At 56.2% G+C, this 22,857-nt stretch overlaps 2 protein-coding genes across 2 annotated transcripts; both read left to right on the top strand.

Moving 5' to 3' along the window:
- Positions 1-267: 267 nt before the first annotated feature.
- Positions 268-15,987, top strand: JAK3 (Janus kinase 3). Its single transcript, XM_079917868.1, has 24 exons — positions 268-305; positions 2,580-2,776; positions 3,237-3,360; positions 3,685-3,796; positions 3,974-4,119; positions 4,525-4,819; positions 5,336-5,458; positions 5,558-5,715; positions 6,166-6,277; positions 6,487-6,673; positions 7,253-7,380; positions 7,604-7,735; positions 8,320-8,404; positions 9,219-9,346; positions 10,037-10,169; positions 10,252-10,403; positions 10,542-10,692; positions 11,340-11,479; positions 11,551-11,740; positions 12,237-12,361; positions 12,648-12,820; positions 13,145-13,262; positions 13,627-13,737; positions 14,680-15,987. The coding sequence occupies exons 2-24, from the start codon at positions 2,593-2,595 to the stop codon at positions 14,785-14,787; spliced, it is 3,315 nt and encodes a 1,104-aa protein (XP_079773994.1). The 5' UTR covers positions 268-305; positions 2,580-2,592; the 3' UTR covers positions 14,788-15,987.
- Positions 15,988-17,728: 1,741 nt separating this feature from the next.
- On the top strand, positions 17,729-21,172 carry INSL3 (insulin like 3). Its single transcript, XM_079916326.1, has 2 exons — positions 17,729-18,248; positions 19,070-21,172. The coding sequence occupies exons 1-2, from the start codon at positions 18,059-18,061 to the stop codon at positions 19,279-19,281; spliced, it is 402 nt and encodes a 133-aa protein (XP_079772452.1). The 5' UTR covers positions 17,729-18,058; the 3' UTR covers positions 19,282-21,172.
- The last annotated feature ends 1,685 nt before the right edge of the window (positions 21,173-22,857 follow it).

Genomic DNA, 22,857 nt, shown 5'->3' with positions numbered 1-22,857 from the left:
GTGAGTCCTGGAGCCTGCTGAGGTCCCCCTGTGTGACCTGGGCCCTTCTCTGTGCTGTCACCCCTTCCCTTAGGTCTGGGGTCTCCAGCAGCCTGTCTGAGCAGGACTGCTGCTGCAGAGGCTTCCGGAACTTTCTGCCCCTCCCCGCACCCCCCCAACCCGTCGCCCACATGACCATGACTTTCGGTAAGTGACAGCAGCTCAGGAAGCTGAGGGGCCCACACAGGAAGGAGCGAGTGGGACTTTCCTCCCGCTGTTGCTCGCCTCTGCCGTCCCGTAGCTGGCCCAGAGGTCCTCACCTCCAGGTAAGAGCTGGTGGTGTCACAGGGCTCTGGTCGGGGATGGGCGTGGGAGGAGACTGTGTGGATGGTCGCAGCTGGGGACAAAGGCAAGTTTGCCTTTCAGGCCTCTGAGGACAGCTGCCAGATGTCAGCTGGGTGTGTGGCCTCTGGCAAAGCGCTCCCTTCTCTGGGCCTCAGTTTCGTTCTGCATAGGAGGCCTCGAATTCCCAGCTTCCTGGACCTGAAAGAATCATTACGCATGCGCCCAGGGCTCCCGGTCCCTGAGGGGACAGTTTGATGCCCCTAAAATCCCAGGTCCCAGGCCAGAACACTGGGGGACCAGCCAACCTTCCCGGCATGCGGGACTTTTGGTGTTAAAACAGGGGCATTTTTCTGGGCTCCAGACAGACTTTCTTTTTTTACTTTCGATATTTTAAAAATCATGTTTTTGTTTTTTTTTTTATAAATTTATTTATTTATTTTTGGTTGCGTTGGGTCTTCATTGCTGTGAGGAGGCTTTTCTGTGGTTGTGGCGAGTGGGGGCTACTCTTCGTTGCTGTGCGTGGGCTTCTCCTTGCGGTGGCTTCTCTCACTGCGGGGCACAGGCTCTAGGCACATGGGCTTCAGTAGTTGTGGCATGTGGACTCAGCAGTTGTGGCTCATGGGCTCAGCAGTTGCGTCTTGTGGGCCCAGTTGCTCCGCGACATGTGGGATCCTCCTGGACCAGGGCTTGAACCCATGTCCCCTGCATTGGCAGGTGGATTCCTAACCACTGCGCCACCAGGGAAGCCCTAAAAATCATGTTTCTTTAAGATTTATTTTAAACACAAGACACACTGTGTGATTCCATTTACATAAAGGTGCAAATTTGGGCAAGATCAGGACGACTGTTAGAAATAAGACTGTGGGCACCTCTGTGGGGAGTGACAAGATGGGGTGGTGGCGGGGAGGGTCAGAGCTCACGGGACGGGAACGTTCCAATTCCTGGTCTGGGAGCTGGTGACAATGGACTGTCCCTTGGGGAAAGTTCTCTCTCCCCCACGCCCTGCCTCCCTGATGGTAACCCCTTAACCACTGTGCTAAGGGACCTTCCTGTCTGGTTCATCTGGCATTTGTCAAGGGCTTGCTGGGCATGTCACCAAGGATTTGTGCCACTTAGCGTGGATTAAACGTGTTGACAGCTCAGGCTGGGCTCAGCAAGCTACCTCACTGAAGCAGGTGGGAATCAGCACATTTCACAGCCGAGAAAGCTGCGTCCCAGCAGTGGAAGCCCTGCTGGGGTCATGAAACCAGAATACGGTGGGGCTGGGATTTGAACCCAGAGCCTGGGGTTTTTACCTATCCCCAGTCCCAGGCTTATATTCTGGGTGTGTTAAACTCTAATTAATGCTATCAGCCCCCGTCCTGCTATTATTTTGGAACATAGTTTTTATCCAACATTCTCTTTTTGTATCTTCTTCATTTGGGTCAATTTAAGTGGATCTTCTCTGTCTCCCCCCTTTTCCTCATTGGGTTTGAAACCCTACTCCTCCCTCTACCCAGCCAGGGGTCCTGAGCTCTGGGTTCCCCAGGGCGACAGAGATCTGGAAGTTGGCTGGTGTAGAACGCCTGAGAATAAGATGGACGGTTTCCTCCTGGGCCTATCCCAGGGAGGGCTTCCTACTATGGGGACCTAATGGTGGGAGTGATGAAAGGAACTGAGATGCAGGGAGCAGGGGAGACAGACACAGAGATCTCTGTTGACTGAGTCATCAGTCTGGATCTGCCCCCAAGGCATGCACCACACCAGCTGCAAAAGCTTCTAGCCCCAGCCTCAGAAGTGCTTGAATCCTCCAGCTTCACAGGGAGGGATGGCCACTTCTATCCCCACCCATGTGCACAGGCCAGTATCTATCTGCTTTCCGGTTAGCAAATCCCTATATCTGTGATTGATTGGTCATGACTGTCTGGAGGAGGGTTGGAGAAGTGGTATGTGTGGAGGCTGGAGTTCGACTAGAGATGTCTGTCCTGGGCACCAAGAGTCTGGAGTGTGAGTCCACACAAAGTTGTGTGAACGTCTTGCAGCCTCCCAGCACAGCCCTCACCTGGGGGGTTATGGCTCCTCACCCACCTTGCACACTCAGCTCCCCCTCTCTGTCTCTCTCCATCTCTGAGTTTCTCTCTGTCCCTGTCTCCTCCCTCTTTCTCCGGCTTCATCCCTATCTCATCCATCAGCATCTCTGCCCCCAACCCCACCCCAGAAGCTTTGTAGCCTTGTCCCCTGATCACAGCTGAGGGGCTGCCTCTTTTTGTGTCCAGGCAGGCTGCACTCATGGCACCTCCAAGTGAGGAGACGCCCCTGATCCCTCAGCGCTCCTGCAGCCTCTCCTCTTCAGAGGCTGGTGCCCTGCACGTGCTGCTGCCCCCGCGGGGCCCTGGACCCCCACAGTGCCTATCCTTCTCCTTTGGGGACCACTCAGCTGAAGAGCTATGTGTTTGGGCTGCTAAGGCCAGTGGTGAGTGGGTCCCTAGAATGTTTGGCCAGAGGGAGGGGTAGGACTGTGCGGAACACAGATTGGGAGCTGGAAGAACTGCCAAGTGGAGTCAGCATTGGAGCTGGGGTTAGAGGGATGAGTAGGGGTGTGGTAAGGGAGGAGGGTGCACAGGAAATGGCATGGCAAAGACTCAGAGGCGTGATGGTATACTAGGGGAAACAGCTAGTCATCCCTCGAGGTAAACTGTACATGGAAAGAGATGCTCTGGGTAGAGGGGCAGGGAGCCCTGAGAAGCAGATTGAGCACATGGCTTCTCTCCTAAGGGCAATGGGGAGCCCTAGAATGGGTGCGAGCAGGGGTGGGACATGGTGTCAGAGCTGAAGGTGAGAAAAAGCCTGTGGGGCTGCATGGGGATAACATGGCAGCCCTGCAGGGGACAGATGGGGAGACTTGGAGGGAACTGATGGGGGCGTCCCCTCAGGCATCCTGCCCGTGTACCACTCCCTCTTTGCTCTGGCCTTGGAGGACCTGTCCTGTTGGTTCCCCCCGAGCCACATCTTCTCCGTGGAGGACGCGGGCACCCAGGTCCTTGTCTACAGGCTCCGGTAGGAAGTATCCCCTGCCCCCCCCCCCCCGCCACAGGTATGGGTTAAATGATACCAAGAGGGCATGCCTTTGGCTGAGGGCTTTGGAAATGGGAGTTTAAAACAACAGTGACCCCTCAATCATCATCTCCATGTACCTCCTGGTGGATGCCCCAGGGAGGGCATGATCACTGCTCATTTCACAGGTGAGGAAACTAATGCCAGAGAGGGTGGGTCACTTGTCCAAGGTCACACAGCAAGTCAGTGGCATAACCTGGGCTCTTTGAGGTCCTGGCACAGTCCCTCCATCGTATCCCCACTCCAGCGTTCTCCCCTCTCGCACAGCTTTTACTTCCCCAACTGGTTTGGGCTAGAGAAGGTCCACCGCTTTGGGCTACGAAAGGACGTAGCCAGTGCCATCCTTGACCTGCCAGTCCTGGAGCACCTCTTTGCCCAGGTAGGGGTCTGCCTGGGGCTCAGCCCAGGGGTGGGGTCCCTGGGGCAACATCAGGGCTTGTGGTTGGGCAGCCTCGGCTGACCCTCCCTGCGGCAGTCCAGGGGTGGAGGTCAGCCCAGGTGTGGGGGTCTACAGAACAGCATCAGGGCTCATGGTTGGGCTGTGACTGGCCTGCAGCACCGCAATGACCTGGTCAGCGGCCGCCTCCCGATGGGCCTCAGCCTCAAGGAGCAGGGTGAGTGTCTCAGCTTGGCTGTGCTGGACCTGGCCCAGATGGCCCTCGAGCAGGGTCAGCGGCCCGAGGAGCTGCTGAAGACCATCAGGTGAGGGCTTCCAGGCTGTGGCGCCCAGCCTCTACCTGGGAGTGAGCCAGCATGGCTCCACCAGAGCACTGCCAGAGTCCAGGCCCACCTTGGGGCTGCCCACCTACAAGCCACCAGTGTGTTCATGTGACCCAGCCCACACCCCTCCTTTCAACACAGTCCCGCTGAGACTCCATTGTCGGGCTTCAGGCAGCTAAAAGGACTGTGTGTCCCTGTCTGTCTTATGGGCCCCAGTGGCCCTTCCTATAGAGGCCCTACGCCCATGCCTGTCCCTGAGTGTGTCTCTGTGCCCCCCTAGTGAGGCAACACTCCAGCCCCTCAACTAAAGTCTGGGTTGATGTACGTCCCTGCCCTCCCTGCGGAGGCCCCTCTCCACATTGAGGGTCCCACTCCCTCCGCTCGCAGCTACAAGGCCTGCCTGCCCCCGGGCCTGCGCGACCTGATCCAGGGCCTGAACTTCGTGACGCGGAGGCGTATCCGAAGGACAGTGCGCCGGGCCTTGCGCCGCTTGGCCGCCTGCCAGGCTGATAAGCACTCGCTCATGGCCAAGTACATCATGGACCTCGAGCGGCTGGACCCAGACAGGGCCACCGAGACCTTCCGCGTGGCCCTCCCCGGAGCTGCTGGTGGTCAGGATGCGCCGGGGCAGCTCCGCGTGGCTGGCGGCAGTGGCATCGCCTGGAGCCCGGGAGAACACGAGGTGCGAGGTCGGGTGGGTTGGGGCTCTGGGCAGGGCCAACGGCGGGGGCGGGGCCAAGGGGCGGGGCCGAAGAGAGGAGGGACTGTGAGAGGGCTTGTGGGGGAGGGCACCCTGCTGAGTGAGGTGTAGGGCTGAGCGAGGAGGCGGGAATGAAATGGGCGGGGCGTAGAAGGAGGGGCTAGTTGGGTGGGCGGGGTTCAGAGTGGGGCTAACTGCAAGTCGAGGGAAGAGGCAGGACTGAGGGTGGGTGGGGCTCCCGACTGTACTAAGAGACACCGCGAGATAAAGTGGAGCTAAGTGAGGGAGGGGCTCGGGGTGAGGTGGGGTGGGGGACCTGCCGAGAGGAGGCGGGGTTTGGCAGTGGTGGGGTGGGAGAGGGATGTGACTGGGTGAGGCTGAGAGGGGCGGGTCTCATGAGTATGGGTTGTACGGGTTGGTGGGGTCCAGGCTTCCAAAAGGGACTGGGGGCTCGGAGTGGGAGGGATCCTCAGCTTCAGTCCTCCCCCTTCTTCCCAGGTCCTCCAGCCCTTCTGCGACTTTCCAGAAATCGTGGATATCAGCATCAAGCAGGCCCCACGCTTTGGCCCCGCCGGGGAGCACCGCCTGGTCACCATCACCAGGACAGACAACCAGATCCTGGTGGGTGCTGGACCCCGTTCCCCTCCTGCCTTACCCGAGGGCAGGGATGCGGGACTGTCACCCTCGGGCCGCAGCGTGCGCTGACGCGGATCCTCACAGGAGGCCGAGTTCCCGGGGCTGCCCGCAGCGTTGTCCTTCGTGGCGCTCGTGGATGGCTACTTCCGGCTGACCACTGACTCCGGGCACTACTTCTGCAAGGAGGTGGCGCCGCCGCGGCTGCTGGAGCAGGTGGCTGAGCAGTGCCATGGCCCCATCACGTAAGGACCCGCCCCCATGTGGCCAGACTCACCGGGACCGAATCTCGGTCACTCCCCTTCTTGGAGCCTCTGTGTCCTCGCCTTTCAGGAGCCCTGGACAAGGGATCAAGTGCTTGAACAGCGCCAGGTGCATAGTTGGCGCTGAACGAGTCTGGGGTCTCCTTTCTGCTGCCAGGGCAGCCGCTTCCCTCCTCGAGGCCCCAGAGCCATTTTCTGGGGATGCTCGCAGTGCCCGGCTTCACCTGCAGCCTCCTCTTTAATCCCTGAGGCAGAAGCCCAACTTCTGGCTCAATTTATAAATGGGAGAGAGTGAGGGAATGTTGCCTGGTGACCTTCCCAGGGCTTCAGAGAAATCAGAATTAGAACTCAGGTTTAGTTTGGTTTCTGTGCCTCTATCTCTCTGTTTCTCTCCATCTTCGAATCTCAGTTCCCTCCCACCTTTCCCCACAGCTTGGATTTTGCCATCAACAAACTCAAGACTGGGGGTTCACTTCCCGGCTCCTACGTTCTCCGCCGCAGTCCCCAGGATTTCGACAGCTACCTCCTAACTGTCTGTGTCCCGGTCAGTCTACCATAGGGGCCAGGAGGGCAAGGAGGGCTTCCTGGAGGAGATGATATTTGAGCTGAGAACTGAAAGATGAGTCAGCATTACTTCCTGAAGAAGGGGAGGGAAAAGGCATTCCCAGTGGAGGGAACAGCATAGGCAAAGGCTTGGAGATTTGAGGGGGAGGGTGCCGCCCACTCCCACTCAGGGACCACTCCTCTTTGCAGACCCCCCTGGGCCCTGATTACAAGGGCTGCCTCATCCGGTGCGACCCCACAGGAACCTTCTCCCTGGCTGGCCTTGGCCAGCCCCACAGCAGTCTTCGAGAGCTCCTGGCAGCCTATTGGGGTGGTGGGTTGCACGTGGATGGGGTTGAGCTGAACCTCACCTTCTGCTGCACCCCCAGACCCAAAGGTGAGCCTGCTTTCTCCCCTGAGCTGAGTGATCAGTCTGGGTCCCTGCCTTTCTGTGTCTGTTCCAGCTCTTGTATGGCAAGTGGCAGAGACTGCAGATCAAGGTAGTTTAGGAGGGAAAAAACGGTGATTCGGGACTCGTGGGACAGAGGGTGCTTTCAGGCATGGTTAGATCCGGGCACAGCTGGACCTGAGTGATGTCACTAGCACTTAGCCTCTGTCCATCTCTTGCCTCTTCCTCTGGGTGAATTTTGCTCTCAGACAAACCCCTTCGATGGGACAGCTTTGAGGTGTGAGTTCTCCAGAGTCTCCCAGAATCCCTAGCAGGACTGAGACCAGGCTGCCCACAGCATCACCTGCTCATTTGCACCCACTGCAGGGTTCCTTCCCTCTCTGTCTCACTCTCCCACCCCTCACTGGGACTTCCTGGAGTCTCCTTTCAAATAAATTATGTGCCCTCGAGTCCTCCTCTTAGTATTGGCTTCTGAAGAAGACCCCACACTGAGACAGGGAGTGAGCAAACCTTTGAGGACCTTTCACCTCTGACCTCTGGTTTTCTTCCTCCATCCACTCCCCATAGAAAAGTCCAACCTGATTGTGGTCCGGAGAGATTGCAACCCACCCACATCATCCCCTGTTCAGCCCCAATCCCAATGCCAGCTGAGTCAGATGACATTTCACAAGATCCCTGCTGACAGCCTGGAGTGGGTAAGGGGCCCCAGGAAATGGGGGGGATGCCTCAGTTGAGATCCAGAGAGACCAGGTCTACATCCGTCTCTTCTGTGTGGCCTCAGGCATGTGATGTAACCTCCTCATGCCTCTGTTTCATCATCTGTAAAATGAGTCCTGTGCCTTGCTTGGACCAGGGCTAGGGGACTGGATCCATGGGAGCCCCCTTACTGGCCTCTCATGTTGCCCCCTCACTCTCCAGCATGAGAACCTGGGTCACGGGTCCTTTACCAAGATTTACCGGGGCTGTCGCCATGAGGTTGTGGATGGGGAGGCCCGAGAGACAGAGGTGCTGCTCAAAGTGATGGATGCCAAGCACAAGAACTGCATGGAGGTGAGCAGGGTGGGACCAGGCCTCCTGGGTTAGGGCCTGGGTGGAGAGAGAGTCATGGATTCAGAGAAATTTGAGACACACAGGGTCTTAAAACAACAGAAATGTAGCCACAGCATCTCCATGAAATATAGAAGGGTTGGGGAAGTTAGATGCAAACAGAAAGAGTACACCAGACAGAGGGAACAGCCAGTGCAAAGGTCCTGAGGCAGGGCCAAGCCTGGCATGTTTAAGGAACAGCAAGGAGGCCAGTGGGTCAGAGAGAAACGAGCAAAGTAGAAGAGAGGAATGATGCGGATGGAGGCATCAGCAGGGGCTGGGCAACACAGAGGAAGGTTTGAGCCCTTCTCAAACCCCAGATCTCCCACTTGTGTGAGAGATTCAAGGTAGAATACAGTGGGGACTTCCTGCCTCCATCAGAAAATCATGATACAGAGTGCTGTGTGCACTAATGGCGGACTCCAGGGCCAAAGGATGCTGGCGGCCAGGTCTCCTAAGCAGGTGTGAGAGCAGCAAGTTTGGGGTCCTTGGTCTGACCCTGAAGTGGAAGAAACCCATGCATCTTCTCTCCCTTCTTTCCTCCCCAGTCATTCCTGGAAGCAGCGTCCTTGATGAGCCAAGTGTCGTACCAGCATCTCGTGTTGCTCCATGGCGTGTGCATGGCTGGAGACAGTGAGAGACATTCCCCGCCCCACCCCTGCCCTGCCTCACTGAGCCCATCTATAGCAGCAATAGCCGTACACATCCAGAGCCTGCCCTGGCTGGGGCTCTGTTCCACCAGGGTCTATCACCCTCCCCCTCAAATCTCCAAGCCTATACCCATCTCCCTGAATCATTACTCCTTGGGCAAGCAACTCCAGGCTCCCACCAATACCAGCCCCCCAAAATTATCTCAAGTCAGGCAGACCTGGGTTCCACTCTCACTCTGTTGCAGCTTTGCAAGGTCCACGCTACCTCTCCAAGCCTCGGTTCCATCAGTTCAGCTCATCAGCTATTTATTGGGAGCCGAGTATGTGCCAGGAGCTGGGTGCCTAGCGTAGAACACGATAAGCTGATCAGGATGATAAATGATTTTGTGTGATGGGGGCAGCGCAGGGCATTGTGGGTGATCAGAGGCTGCTAACCCAGCTTGGAGGTCAAGCAATGATTCTGGGTAGGCAAGGATAAGTTCTAAGCTGGAAAGGCAAGGATAAATAGGCATTAGGGAAGTGAAGGAAGAGGGATGTTCCAGGCAGAAACACAGAACATGCAAAGGGCTGGAAGTGAGTCATGGAGAGAGCTTGGCACCTTCCAGGCATTTCAGACAAAGTGTTCTGAGATGGGAGATGGGGAGGAAGAGAGGTGAGTAGGGTAAGGATGGAGGAATAGGGGAGGGAGAAGTCAGAGCTGAGAGTTCAAGGGACCCTTGAAGGTGGAGCTGGGGCACAGCCTGTTGAACACAAGTGCAGTCCTACCTCCCAACCGTGCCCCTCCCTACTGCCACCAGGCATAATGGTGCAGGAATTTGTATACCTGGGAGCGCTGGACACATATCTGCGCAAGTGTGGCCAGCTGGTGCCGGCCAGCTGGAAACTACAGGTGATCAAACAGCTGGCTTATGCCCTCAACTATCTGGTGAGTGCTCCTCTGCTGCTCCACCCTCCATTCACAGAGTATACGGGGCTTTGAGAGTGGGCTCTGTCGTGTGGACAGGAGTTTGGCAAGGGTGCAAGGGGAGGGCATTTTAGACTGAGGGAACAGCATATAAACAGGTTCAGAGGTGTAAGAGCAGAAGGGAACAGCTTGTAATTCATGGAAATTGAGGGGAGTAGTGAGCAATGAGGCTGCCCAGGGCAGGGGGCTTTCCAGAAGAAAGAACATTAGAGTTGGGACCTTGAAGATTAAGTAGAAGTTCATTAAGAGGAGAAAGGAAGGAGGGCATGTCAGGCTGAGGGAACAGCCTGGGCAAAGGCTGCAGCTTAGAAGGTGTGTTGTCTGTCCTGGGGTGCACCAGGCAGGTTGCCTGGCAGGAGATGTGGGAGAGAGAAGCTCATGGGAAGAATGAACAAGAGCTGGATCTCAAAGGGCCTTGAGTGCCGGGCTGAGGACCTTTGACTTTATCCTGAAGGGAGTGGGGAGCCATGGGATGGGGGAGCAGTGTTTGAGAAGAGGGTGGGACATGGGGGGTGGACTGCCAATAGTCTAGGGAGCATGCTGAAGTACGGCCTGAGCAGTACCAGGTGGGATTTGAAGGATGTGCAGGAGTTCGCCAGCCAGAATATTCATTCATCATGCTTGGCATTTTCCTATGCTTGGTCCACTTAGGAAGACAAAGGTCTCCCTCACGGCAATGTCTCAGCCCGGAAGGTGCTCCTGGCTCGGGAGGGGGCTGACGGGAACCTGCCTTTCATCAAGCTGAGTGACCCCGGTGTCAGCCCCACTGTGCTAAGCCTGGAGAGTGAGTGCTGAGGGGTGGAGGAGGGAGGGGCCTAGTGAGGCAAGGAAGCAGATCCCTGATCCCATCCTTGCCCCTCCACCAGTGCTCACTGACAGGATCCCCTGGGTGGCCCCTGAGTGTCTCCAGGAGGCCCGAACACTTGGCTTGGAAGCTGACAAGTGGGGATTTGGTGCCACAGTCTGGGAGGTGTTCAGCGGTGTCACAATGCCCATCAGCACCCTGGATCCTGCCAAGGTCAGAGCACGCATATTGGCCTCTAGAGCTCTCATTGGACAGAAGGGTAGACTGAAGTCCAGCTTGGGGAGGATGGGGGTGTCTGGGGGTGCCTTCTGAGGTACACTGGGGGTGACCAGCCCCTCCTCCTGCCCTCAGAAGCTCCAGTTTTACCAGGAACGGCAGCAACTGCCTGCACCCAAGTGGATGGAGCTGGCCCTGCTGATCCAACAGTGCATGGCCTACGAGCCAGGCCAGAGGCCCTCTTTCCGCGCTGTCATCCGTGACCTGAACAGCCTCATCACTTCAGGTGCCCACTGGGCCAGGCAGGGTGGGCAGGGCCGGCATGTCATATTGGGCCCAGTAGGAGAGCAAAGTTTGCATGTAGAAGTTTCCCTGTGTGCCTGGCAATGTTGGAATGGTTGGTGACTGTGACAGTCAGCACGAGTTTCAACAGCTGCTGTAACAAACAGGCCCCTCAATTCAAGGTTGAACATGATGGATGTTTAGTTCTCATTCAATGAGGGTGTCCAGGTCAACAAGAAACTCTCCCTTTGTGCTTCCCCCCATCCCATGGCCTCAGGCCCCTGCTGGATCCTCTGCAAAAAAGAGAGAGAGTGTAGAAGGTCCCACCTAGGTTTCCATGGGCCGGGCCTAAGGGGGCATTCAGCATGTCTCTGTCCCCTATCAGCCTGAGCTCAGTCATTTGACCATACCCCACGGCAGTGGAGTCTGAGAAATGCCCTTCGGTCTGTGTACAGCATGTGCACTGCATAAGAGGGCTGCCTTTGCCCAGGAGCACCTTTTTCCAGCCCCACAAAGTACTTCTTGGCTTGCAGAGGCCCTGCCATAATGCACAGAGAAGCTAAGCCTTCAGATGGAGGTCACACAGCAAGTCAGTTAGGAGTGGGGGCTTAGGGCCCAATGCACTGCTCACTCACTGCCTGTGCCCCCCAGATTATGAGCTCCTCTCAGACCCCACACCTGGTGCCCTGGCTCCCCATGATGGGCTTTGGAATGGTGCCCAGCTCTATGCCTGCCAGGACCCTACCATCTTTGAGGAGAGACACCTCAAGTACATCTCACAGCTGGGCAAGGTGAGGAGGGTTAGGCTGGGGTGGGTGGGGTAGCACCCATGCACGTGGACACCAGCCCTGCTGTCCCCCAGGGCAACTTTGGCAGCGTGGAACTGTGCCGCTATGACCCGCTGGGCGACAACACAGGCGCCCTGGTGGCCGTGAAGCAGTTGCAGCACAGCGGGCCAGAACAGCAGAGGGACTTCCAGCGGGAGATCCAGATCCTCAAAGCCCTGCACAGTGACTTCATTGTCAAGTACCGGGGTGTCAGCTATGGCCCAGGTGAGCCACCTCCCAAGTGGATGCTCTTCAAATCACACATCCTCATCCTTCTGCAGTACCATTTTAGGGTGGCCTGAGAATGCCAGTGCGGGTGCTACTCACTGGTCTTTTTCTTTTAATTAATTTTTATCGGAGCAGAGTTGCTTTACAATGTTGTGTTAGTTTCTACTGTACAGCAAAGTGTATCAGTTATACACATACATATATCCCCCTGACTGGTCTTGTTTACTGATCTAGACTGCCTTGGGATCGACAATTTCCCCACCGGAAAAAATGGGTCATTATGAGGTTTAAGAGAATCAATGAATATTGTTGAAAGTACTCAAAAAGACATTAGCGATAAGCGTCACTGTTGCCGTTCCCATTTTACAGAAAGCAATATTGAGGCCAGGAGGGACACGAGGTCCTACTCTGAACCGGGAAGGACAGTGGGGAGAGGGAGTAGACAAAGTTAGGCCCTGTGGTGACTCCTCCCTGCCTCCCCCGCCTCCCCTAGGCCGCCTGAGCCTGCGGCTGGTCATGGAGTACCTGCCCAGCGGCTGCCTGCGCGACTTCCTGCAGCGGCACCGCGCGCGCCTTGACGCTGGCCGCCTGCTCCTCTACGCCTCGCAAATCTGCAAGGTGCGGGTCGGAAGAGGGCGGGGCGCCCGTCAGACCTGCGGGAACTGACCTGGCTCGACCTGGGCAAGGTCTGCGTGGATTCGCCAGGAAGGCTGAGGGTTGAAGTTTGGGATCCAGGTCAGGCTGGAAGCGGGGTTGAGTTAGGGCTAAGGTCAGGACTGGAGTGCAGGATGGGTCAGAGGTAGGGTTAGGCTCGGGGTCTGGGTTGGGGCTGGTGTTGGATTCCATGTCAGACTGGGGCCCCTGCGGAGTCATCCTGGGGTCCATATTCCATGCCCTCCCGCAGGGCATGGAGTACCTGGGCTCCCGCCGCTGCGTGCACCGCGACCTGGCAGCCCGTAACATCCTGGTGGAGAGCGAGACGCATGTCAAAATCGCTGACTTCGGCCTCGCCAAGCTGCTGCCGCTCGACAAAGACTACTACGTGGTCCGCGAGCCAGGCCAGAGCCCCATCTTCTGGTAGAGACCTCGCCCCTGCCCCACCCTTCCTCCCCACTACCCAGGCCCCTCCCCTGCTCCCACCTTCCTGGCCCCGCCCCTCCTCCCCAGGGTCTGGGGCCCGCCCTGGCCGCGCCCCCACGGCCCCGGCCCCTTCCGGACCACACTCCTTTTCTTGTTCTGGCTCCGCCCTGACCCCGCCCAGGCCCCGCCCTGGGGCGCCACAGGGTTGGAGACTTTCTCATAACTCCCACCTGCCGTGACCAGCTACCCCAGTCCGAGGCTGCGTCCTTTCCCGTCCTATGCCTTACTGTCGTCCCCCAAGGCCTCCCTGTTCCCCTCCAGGTACGCCCCAGAGTCCCTCTCGGACAACATCTTCTCGCGCCAGTCGGATGTCTGGAGCTTCGGGGTCGTCCTGTACGAGCTCTTCACCTACAGTGACAAGAGCTGTAGCCCCTCAGCCGTGAGTCGGCACCCCTGGACCCCCAAGACCCTCCTCCCCACCAACCCCTTCCTGGCCAACACCCGTCCTGTTTATACCCGCGTCCCTCTCTTGCTCAGGGTCCCCTGGTCCCAGCATTAGAGGCTCCAGTAAGACCCCTTTTCACTATGGCAGACCCCCACCTCCCACACCACCACAGGCAGCCCCTCCCCCATGCATCACAGACAATTCCTCCTCCTCCATTAAGGAGGGCCCCTTCCCCCACCACGGGTGGGTGATTCCCTTCTTCCCTTCACTGTGGCTGACCCCCACATCACGGGCGGCCACTCCCCCTTCCATCATGGATGGCTCCTCCCCCACCTCGGGCCCTCCCCCTTGGCTCCAGGAGTTCCTGCGGATGATGGGATGTGAGAGAGATGTGCCAGCCCTCTGCCGCCTCCTGGAGCTGCTGGCCGACGGCCAGAGGCTGCCCGCACCTCCTGCCTGTCCTGGTGAGGTGAGCACTGGAGGGCCTGCCTCAGTTTCCCACTTTGTAGGTTCACCAGGGGGCCTGGGCAAGCCTGCTTGTCCCTCTGGGTCTCTCCACCACAGACATCTCTTGATTGAGAGCAGGGACCAGAGCATGAGGCTGAAGGGGATTTCTGGCCTCTACTTTGCTGCTCTCTCACTGTATGGCAAGTCACAAACACTTTCAGAGCCTCAGTTTACCTGTCTCCAAAATGGGAATAACAATGCCTTATAGGGTGGGAGAGGATCAGATTAGCTAACATCTCTCCATTGCTCAGCTCTGAGCCTGGCATACAGTCGGTGCTCAATAAATGATGGTGACTCTTACAGTTTCTCATCACAGCTTTTGTGGAAGTGTCTGACGTGTGGTTGGTCATTCACAAATTAATCTGTTCAGGCCACAAACATTTATTGAGCGCTGACTGTGTGCTGGCTCTGTGCTGGGTGCTGGGGACCCAGCAGGGGACAGAAGAGATACTACCCCTCCTCCCTGTAACCGGCAGAAGCTAACAAGAACATTCTGGTGGTGATCAATGTCTGGAAAGAGATGGGGCGGTGTGGTCAGGGATGGCCTCTTAGAGGGGGTGAAGGAGGAAGAGGATCTTACCCATGGGGAAAGCTGGGAGAGGGCATTCTCAGCGGAGCACACAGCAGGTGCACAGGCCCTGAGGTGGGAATGAGTTTGGTGTATTTACAAAATGAGATGGGGGCAGATGTGGCTGCATGGAACAACAGAGGAGGTGATGGAGGTGATGGTAGAGGGAGGGAGGCAGGGGAGGTGATGAAATTTTGTTCTAAGATCCATAGGGAGCCATGGGAGGCTTTGGAGCAAGGGAGGGATGGAGTCTAATTTCTATTCTAAAACTGCGAACAGGAGTCATGTCCTTCCTACCACTCACATGTGACCCTGTTGTCTCTTCCCACCCCTCAGGTTCATGAGCTCATGAAGCTGTGCTGGGCCCCTAGCCCACAAGACCGGCCACCATTCAGCGCCCTGGGCCCCCAGCTGGATGCACTGTGGAGTGGAAGCCAGGGATAGTGTCCAGAGGCATGAGACCCTCACCTGCTTGTCTAGAGGGAGAACCCCATTCTCTTGTCTTTTTTATATCTCCTGCACACAGACCTCTGGGTTCTGGTCTCCATGGACTGGCTGTGTGACCTTGATCAGGGACCTACCCCTCTCTGGGCCTCCCGCTTCAGAGACCCCCTCATGGGGCAAATGACATTGCACTTGGGGGAGCACCCCTGGCTTGTAGAGCAACAGCAGCCTCGTAGCATTGGGAACTTGTAAAGATTCAAGACAGATACAAGGGTGGGGTCTACTGAGCCCCCACCCCCAGAATTGAGGGACCAGAGTTCTTCCCAACCTCTCAGGGCCTGGCCTGGAGCTTCCTGTCTCTCATTTCCAGAGGAGACATTATATAGCTTTAAATATGTGATCTCAGGCTTCTATTCCCCCCTCCCTCTTTAGCTGGAGGAAGCCAAGGACAAGAGAGCTGCCCTGGCTGAAAATTCACTTTTTGGGGGGAGCCTGTGTGACTGTTTAGAATTGTGTAAGAGACCAGGAGAAGCTGATGGCCCACTCCACCCTAACTGAACCTGAGTGTCCCAGGGCTTCAGTTTTCCTCCCTGTACGCTGGGGCCCTTTCAGTCTGGACCAGAGGATCACACAACTGATGACAATGGAGCCTAACAGGAGTTTTTCAGTGGGTGAAGGAAGGAAAGGCATTCTTGGCAGAGGGAACAGCATGGTGAAAGAAGGAGGCTCAGAGTACAGAGGTTAAGAGCGCAGGTGTTGGAGCCGATGGTTCTGCCACTTATTTGCTGTGTGATGGTGGGAGAGTTGCTTCCTCTCTCTGGGCCTCAGTCCCATCCTCTGTATGATGGGCAATAGTGTTGGCCCTTTGGCTATACAGAATCAACTTCTGGAGGCTTGTGAGAAGGCATCTTGTGCAGGTTAAGCTTACCCCACCACTCCTTCACACCAGTCTGCAAGGTTTTACTGCTACTTTTTGCCTCCCTGGAAAACTCGTATTCATCTCTCAGAACCCCAGCTATCACCTCCTTGCAGCGTTCCCTAGTGAACGTTCTCCCACCACTCCCAGTCAGCCCTGTACTTCTGACCCTAGGGCTGGGGTGGTGTCTGCGTCCAGCTCCATCTCTTCTGACGTGGAGGCTCCTTGGGGGCTGGGCTGGGCACAGAGGGGACTCTGGGAGTGTTTGTTGAATGAATAAAGAAGTTCAGTGAAAAGGATGGTTTGTTGCTGGACTTGGGCAATGGGGATCCTTGTGGGGGTGTGAGCTGGGGAGGAATGTGCTTAGGGCTGGGGGATAGAGACCCCTGGGGGCCACAATGGGAGCCTCAGGGCAGGCTGGGGGAGGAGGGACAGGAGGATGGGGCCCTCGAGGACAGAAGCCCTCCCCCCAGCCCCAGCTGCTGGCCTTGGCACTGTCCTGTGGAACTGATTACAGGCTCTTGGTGGGTGGGGGGAACAGGCTGCTCTAGTGGGGGCCAGAGAGCAAGGCCTGGTTGGGAGGGTTAGGCTATGGGGAGGGGTCCAACATTAGTGGGGGCCAAACCAGTCCCTCGTTTGCTCAGCACTGCTGGAAAGATTTGGAGAGTGACAGAGACAGAGAGAGAAAGGCCAAGAGAGACTCAAGAGAGAGACAGAGGGAGCAGGGGAGAGACAGAGACAGAGATCTCTATGCCTACTGTCGTAGCCTGCTTTGGTGAAAAGGGGGAGGGGCTGCAAGGCAGGGTTTTCAGCTCAGGGTCTCACCCGCGTTGGGTTGAGTAACCTCCCTCTCTGCCAGTTTCCCTCCTTGGTAAAACTGGCATCCAGACTGGCACCTGGTAGAGGCCCTCCATCCCCTGCCCAACCCAAGGAGACCCTGGTGTGGGAGAGGCAGAACCGACCAAGACTCGTAGCCCCAGGGCCCATCCTCTTGTGACCTTGGGCAAGTGTGGGGGTCCCCTCTCTGAGCCTCAGTTTCCTTATTTGTCCACTAATAAGGACAACAAGGTTCTGAATGGCCCTGGTCTCAGTTGGTTGGATGCCCACTGCCACCATCCCATGGAATTATTATTTCTCAGTTTATCTATTTCTCCTCTTTAAAATGGTTAAAAAATAAAGACTCCTCAACCAGTGGTCCCCCTGGGAGAGATACGCCCAAGGCCCTGGCCCAGGGAGAGAGACCATGGCTGTTTTGTATGGATCTCGGCCTATCAGTAATCAATGTTGGGCTTCCCTGGTGGCACAGTGGTTAAGAATCCGCCTGCCAATGCAGGGGACACGGGTTCGAGCCCTGGTCCGGGAAGATCCCACATGCCGCGGAGCAACTAAGCCTGTGCGCCACAACTACTGAGCCTGTGCTCTAGAGCCCGCACGCCACAACTACTGAGCCCGTGCGCCACAGCTACTGAGCCTGCCCTCTACAGCTCGCGAGCCACAACTACTGAGTCCATGCGCCACAACTACTGAAGCCCGCGTGCCTAGAGCCCGTGTTCTGCAACAAGAGAAGCCACTGCAGTGAGAAGCTCGCGCACCGCAATGAAGAGAAAGCTGCCGCTCACCGCAACTAGAGAAAGCCCGCGCACAGCAACGGAGACCCAATGCAGCCAAAAAATAAAATAAAATTTAAAAATTAATTAATTAAAAAAAATCAATGTTGTGGCTGGACCGGCCCTTGAGTTCTTATTATGACTGAAAGATGCCATTCAGCAACAACCATCAGGAAACTTTGAGAAAATAAAGGTTTATTACTTATAAATTACACAGCACACCCGGAAATTACACAGCACTCCCGGGGCCACAGAGCAAGGTCCTGGGTAGAGAGAGCAGTGTGGGTCTGGGGTCCTGCTTTCACTGGGGTCAAGGGTGGGAGCCTAAGAGTTCGTGGGCTCACTCTTTATTGGTGAATTTAACATAGGTTGGAATATAAAGCATAAGAAGAGAAAACAAAACAAGCAACCAAGTGGCCCAAGTGGTCAGTGACTGCAGTCAGCTGAGATGTGTAAAACAAAGGTGCCTCAGCGGGAGGAGGTGGCCTGGCCCTTTACCTAGTCACATTTATTGGGGAACCATCTATGAAGCCAATGCCTCCGCAATTAAACGTTGTCAGGCACTCATATCATTAAAAAAAAGGAAACCCAACTATCAGGCGTTCCAGTATGCTTGCCCTGACCCTGCCCTTGACCTTCTCCCTGCACCATCCTGCAGGAATGCTCTTTCCCCCTCCAAGGCTCCCAGCTGGGGCGGGCCAGCGCCTATAAGGGGGATCCCCGCTGGGGCCCGGTGCCTCCCGCAGCCATGGACCCCCGTCGGCTCACCTGGGCGCTGGTGCTGCTGGGCCCGGCCTTGGCGCTCGCCCTAGGCCCTGCCCTCGCCCAGGAATCACCCGAGAAGCTGTGCGGCCACCACATCGTGCGCGCGCTGGTGCGGCTGTGCGGGGGCCCGCGCTGGTCCTCCGAGGATGGGCGACCTGTGGCCGGCGGCGACCGTGAGTAGGGGCGGGCGAGGACTGTGCTGTGAGGTCTCTGGGGCCGGGCGTGGGGCAGGTGCATGCAGACGGGTTTGCATGCATGTTCTGGGGTCCACCTGCCGGCTGCGCGGGTGTGTGCAAGTCCACGGGGGATGCGCCCCCTGCCAGGAGCGGGAATCAGTGCGCGGCGAGCGACGTGAGCGAGTCTGAACAAGTGCGTAGCCAGATCAGATCCTGTCTTTATTTACAGTGTCAATATTTTGATCTTCAGGAATTTCTGCATGCATTTTAATTTTAAAATATTCCGTGACAGTATGTTTGATCTTGGTTGTTGAGGGTTTTTGGCGCCCCCTTAAAATCGTGGGCTCCAGGCCCGAGTCTGGCTCTCTTCACCCTAGTCCCGGCCCCGGTGCAGGGAGTATCAAACAGCTTTGTGTACAACGTCTGTCACATGCGTGTGTGTCCTGTGTGTGTGACACGGGTACAGATGGGTGTGCAGAGGTGCGCAGGGAAGTGGGAGGGGCTAGGAGGCTGTGCGCCTGCATCTGTGTGTACATGTATACGTCGTATGTCACCCCTTCTGTCATCTGCTCTGTGAAGTGTCTGTGCCTTCTTACCATAGGTGACACGTGGGAGTGTGCATAGCTGGGGACTTAAGTGTGGTGTGGGTCGAGACTGCACACATCCGGATGGGGGATTCAATCTGTGCCTGGTATACACTGGGCACTCAATAAATGTTTACTTTCTGTTTCTGTGCATGATGAGTGGAGGCTGTGTGTGCAGTGTGAGTGGGGTCCTCTGGGGTCCCCCCTCTATGCTGAATTCCTCCCTGTCCCCAGGTGAGCTGCTACAGTGGCTGGAAGGACAACATCTTCTCCATGGGCTGATGGCTAGTGAGGACCCCGTGCTGGTACTCGCCCCACAGCCCCTGCCCCAGGCCTCTCGCCATCACCACCACCGCCGCCACCGGGCAGCTGCCACCAACCCTGTCCGTCACTGCTGCCTCAGTGGCTGCACCCGGCAAGACCTGCTGACCCTCTGTCCCCACTGAACCCTCCTGGGGTGTGGCCTTGGGGAAGCCCGAGACCCACAGGGGTCCGGTCTGGTGAACTCCTAATGCCACACAGCACCATGAAGCCCCATGTCTGGGGGGGACTTTGTTGATTACCTCCTAGGACAAGGCGCTCACCACCTCACCAAGGCCACCTGTCCTCTGGGGGGCCAACTGAGGAAAACACCAGATCCCAAACCTGGCTTGGAGGATCCTTGGTTTCATGGAGATGCCAGACACCTGTTCTCAAACGTTCTCACCTCAGAGGAGCCCCAGTTACCCCGCTCCCTGCATTTGACACCCCTCTTGCTGTGTTATCAATAGTAAATAAATAAGATGCCTACAGAATCTGAAGAAACTTTTTGCATTTTCTCAAGAAAAAGGTACAAGCCTGGGTCAGCCTTTGTGTGGAATTGTCCTCTGGCAGCCGTGGACCCACAACACTTCCAGAAACTTAATAACAATTGGAGAATCATCACAATAAAAAGTGGGGAAACTGAGGCCAAGGGAGCTGGCTGTTTGCCAAGGTCAGACAGGGAGGGAATGGTCAAGTTCAGGATTCGAATCCAGGTCTCTGTCATGGCTCACGGGGGGCCTTAACCTCACTGAACGTCCAACACAACACATGAATGTCTGAATGAGTCACAGTGGAATTTTTTTTTTTTTTTTTTTTTTTGGTGGTGCTGTGGGGCTTGTGGTTCCCTGACCGGGGATTGAACCCGTGCCACCTGCAATGGAAGCGTGGAGTCCTAACCACTGGACTGCCGGGGAATTCCCCTCACAGTGGATATTTAGTGATCCAACTCTCACCATTCTTTTCACTTGCATCCTCCTTTCATCCTGAGATAGGAACTGTATGATTTGACCCTCTTGAAAAAAATGCTCGGGCATTTGACTATGTGATCTGTTCACATGTGTATTAGTTTCCTAAGGCTGCTGGAACAGCCACAGACTGGGTGACTTAAAATAGTAGAAACTTATTCCCTCCCGGTTTTAGAGGTCAGAAGTCAGAAATCAAGGTGTTGGCACGGTTGATTCTTTTTGAAGGGCTCTGAGGAAGATTCTGTCCCCCTGCCTCTCTCAACTCTGGGGGGCTACTGGCAATTCTTGGCTTGTAGGTGCGTCACTCCAAGCTCTGCCCCCATTTTCACATCGTCTCCTTTTCCATGTCTTTCTGTGTGTTCATTTCTGTCTCTTCTAAAAGCACTCTCATTGGATTCAGAGCCCACCCTAATCCAGGATGATCTGAGCTTGATCCTTACCTTAATTACATCTGCAAAGACTCTATTTCCAAATAAGGCCATATTCTGAGGTGCCAGGTGGATGGGAACTTTTGTGAGACGCTATTCAACCCGGTGCAGCAGGGGAGTAGCACTCTTTCCTGAGGGCAATGGGGAGACACAGAAGGTGTTAGAGCAGGGGCAGGATGAGATCACATCTACCTGGTAGAAACCCCTGCAGCCCCTGCCTCATCCAGGCCTGCCTCCTCTGGCTTGGAGGCTGCCTCAGCCTCCACCTTCCCTTTCAACAGTCTCCATGGCAGCTGCAGGGCTTCTTAAAACTTAAAAATCAATCATGTCGGGACTCCCCTGGTGGCTCAGCGGTTAAGAATCTGCCTGCCAATGCAGGGGACATGGGTTTGAGCCCTGGTCCGGGAAGATCCCACATGCCGTGGAGCAACAAAGCCGGTGCACCACACCTACTGAGCTCGCGTGCCACAACTACTGAAGCCCGTGAGCCTAGAGCCCATGCTCTGCAGCAAGAGAAGCCACCACTATGAGAAGCCCGCGCACCACAACCAAGAGTAGCCCCTGCTCACCGCAACTAGAGAAAGCCCGTGTGCAGCAAAGAAGACCCAACGCAGCCATAAATAAATAAATAAATAAATAAAATTAATCATGTCATTTCCTTGCTCCAAAGATGCCGTAACCCTCAAAACAACACCCTCTCTCCTCACCCAAACCCACAAGGCCCCATGTGACTAGTCCCTGTGATCTCCTGTCCCCTCTCCCTCCATCTCCTCCTTACCCACCTCCAGTCACAGCTTCCTGGCTGCAATTTAAATGCTCTCAGATCGGCTCACCTCAGGGCCTTTGCATATGCTGTATCCTCTGCCTGGAACATCCTCCTCCCAATTCTTCCTTCAGGCCCCATCTCTGCAGTCCCAACCCCGACTTCCTTCCTGGCTAGCCCCGTCCCCAACACCGTGTGTCCAATTACCTCATTTTAATTCTCCTCAAAGTTCTTACCACTTCTGGTAACTTCCTGTTTCACTGTTCACAGGTTTGTGTCCTCACTATAAGGTGGGTGAGTGCCCACTGACCTTTCCCATGGGGCTGGGAGGAGGAGTACAGGGCAAGGTGTGTAGCACACAGTAGGTGCACAATAAATACTTAAAGAGGGGACACAAGGAGTGGGACAGAGGACAGTAGAGCTGTAGTCCCAGTGAGAGGAGGTGAGCCCGGGGAAGAGAGGGGAGGCTGTGTGGTGGCGGGGCGGGATTCAGAAGGAGCCTTGCCAGAGCAGGTGGGTCCGGCATCCCATGCAGCTAGGAGCAGTATCACCACTGTGCCTCTCTCTCCGGAGCCTGCCATCAAGCTGGCAGTGAGAATCAGTCTGCAGGGGGGAATGTAAGCTGAGGGCAATAGGGAGCCATGGAGGGTGTGGGGGGGGCAGGGGAGGATGATGTGAGATCTGCCTGAGAGAAGCTTCCATAGCCTCTACTTCATCCTTGCCCTGTTTTACTGGTGTATATTTTCTTCTGGAAGTGAGATTTTAAGGATGAATGCAGACTGATCTGAGTTAAAACTTGTAAATCACTTAAAAAAACAAAAAAAAAGACCTCTAAGTCTTTGCAAAACATTTTATTCCCTGAGGACCTGGTCTCCAGTCCTCACTCTGCTGTGTGAAGCCCCCTTTGCCACTGCCCCAATCCCTGTGAAGCCTGTCTCAGACACCTGTCCGAGGGTGGCAGGGCTGGGGGGGGCCACCAGTTCACTTGGATCTCCCCAGTCTGAGAGACACACAGGGGCGGGGGCCAGTCCTGGGTCCTGAGAACTTAGGGTTTCCCAAGGACCTGAATATCGCCCTTCTCTGGGCACTAAGGTGTGTGTGCTGGCCTTGGGCCCAGGGAAGACCCCTCTTGCCCCAATACTCTCTCCTGTATTGTTGGGGAGCACCAGTGTGGGGCTGGGTCCTGTCAGGGACTCCAGAAACTCTGAGCTCCCATAGCCTGAGACAGATAGCTCCCTCCCTCCTCTGCCCAATGTTTCCACCATTAGAGCGCTTGAAGCCACGAGCAGGGAGGGGGCGGTCCCATTCCCAGGCTCTCTGGCCCCTCCCACCATCTGAGGGGTCCAAGATCCAGGGAGGGGTGGAGAACAGAAACCCTCTCTTCCCAGCTGAGAAATCCTTCTTGCTTCGGCTGCATGTGGACCCAGGTGTCCTCAATTGGCCTTGAACCATTGCAGGAATTCACCCACCGTCGCAGGTTCACAACCAAGGAGAGGCTGGTCACTGCTTAGGCTTCAGCCCATGATCAAGGTCAGGGCTAGGAAGTGGGACATGGAAAAGGGA

The sequence above is a fragment of the Stenella coeruleoalba genome (assembly GCF_951394435.1).
Source record: "Stenella coeruleoalba genome assembly, chromosome: 3".
NCBI classification, from domain to species: domain Eukaryota; kingdom Metazoa; phylum Chordata; class Mammalia; order Artiodactyla; family Delphinidae; genus Stenella; species Stenella coeruleoalba.
Note: the sequence above shows the minus strand (reverse complement) of the source record. Positions and strands in the feature narration are given on the sequence as shown.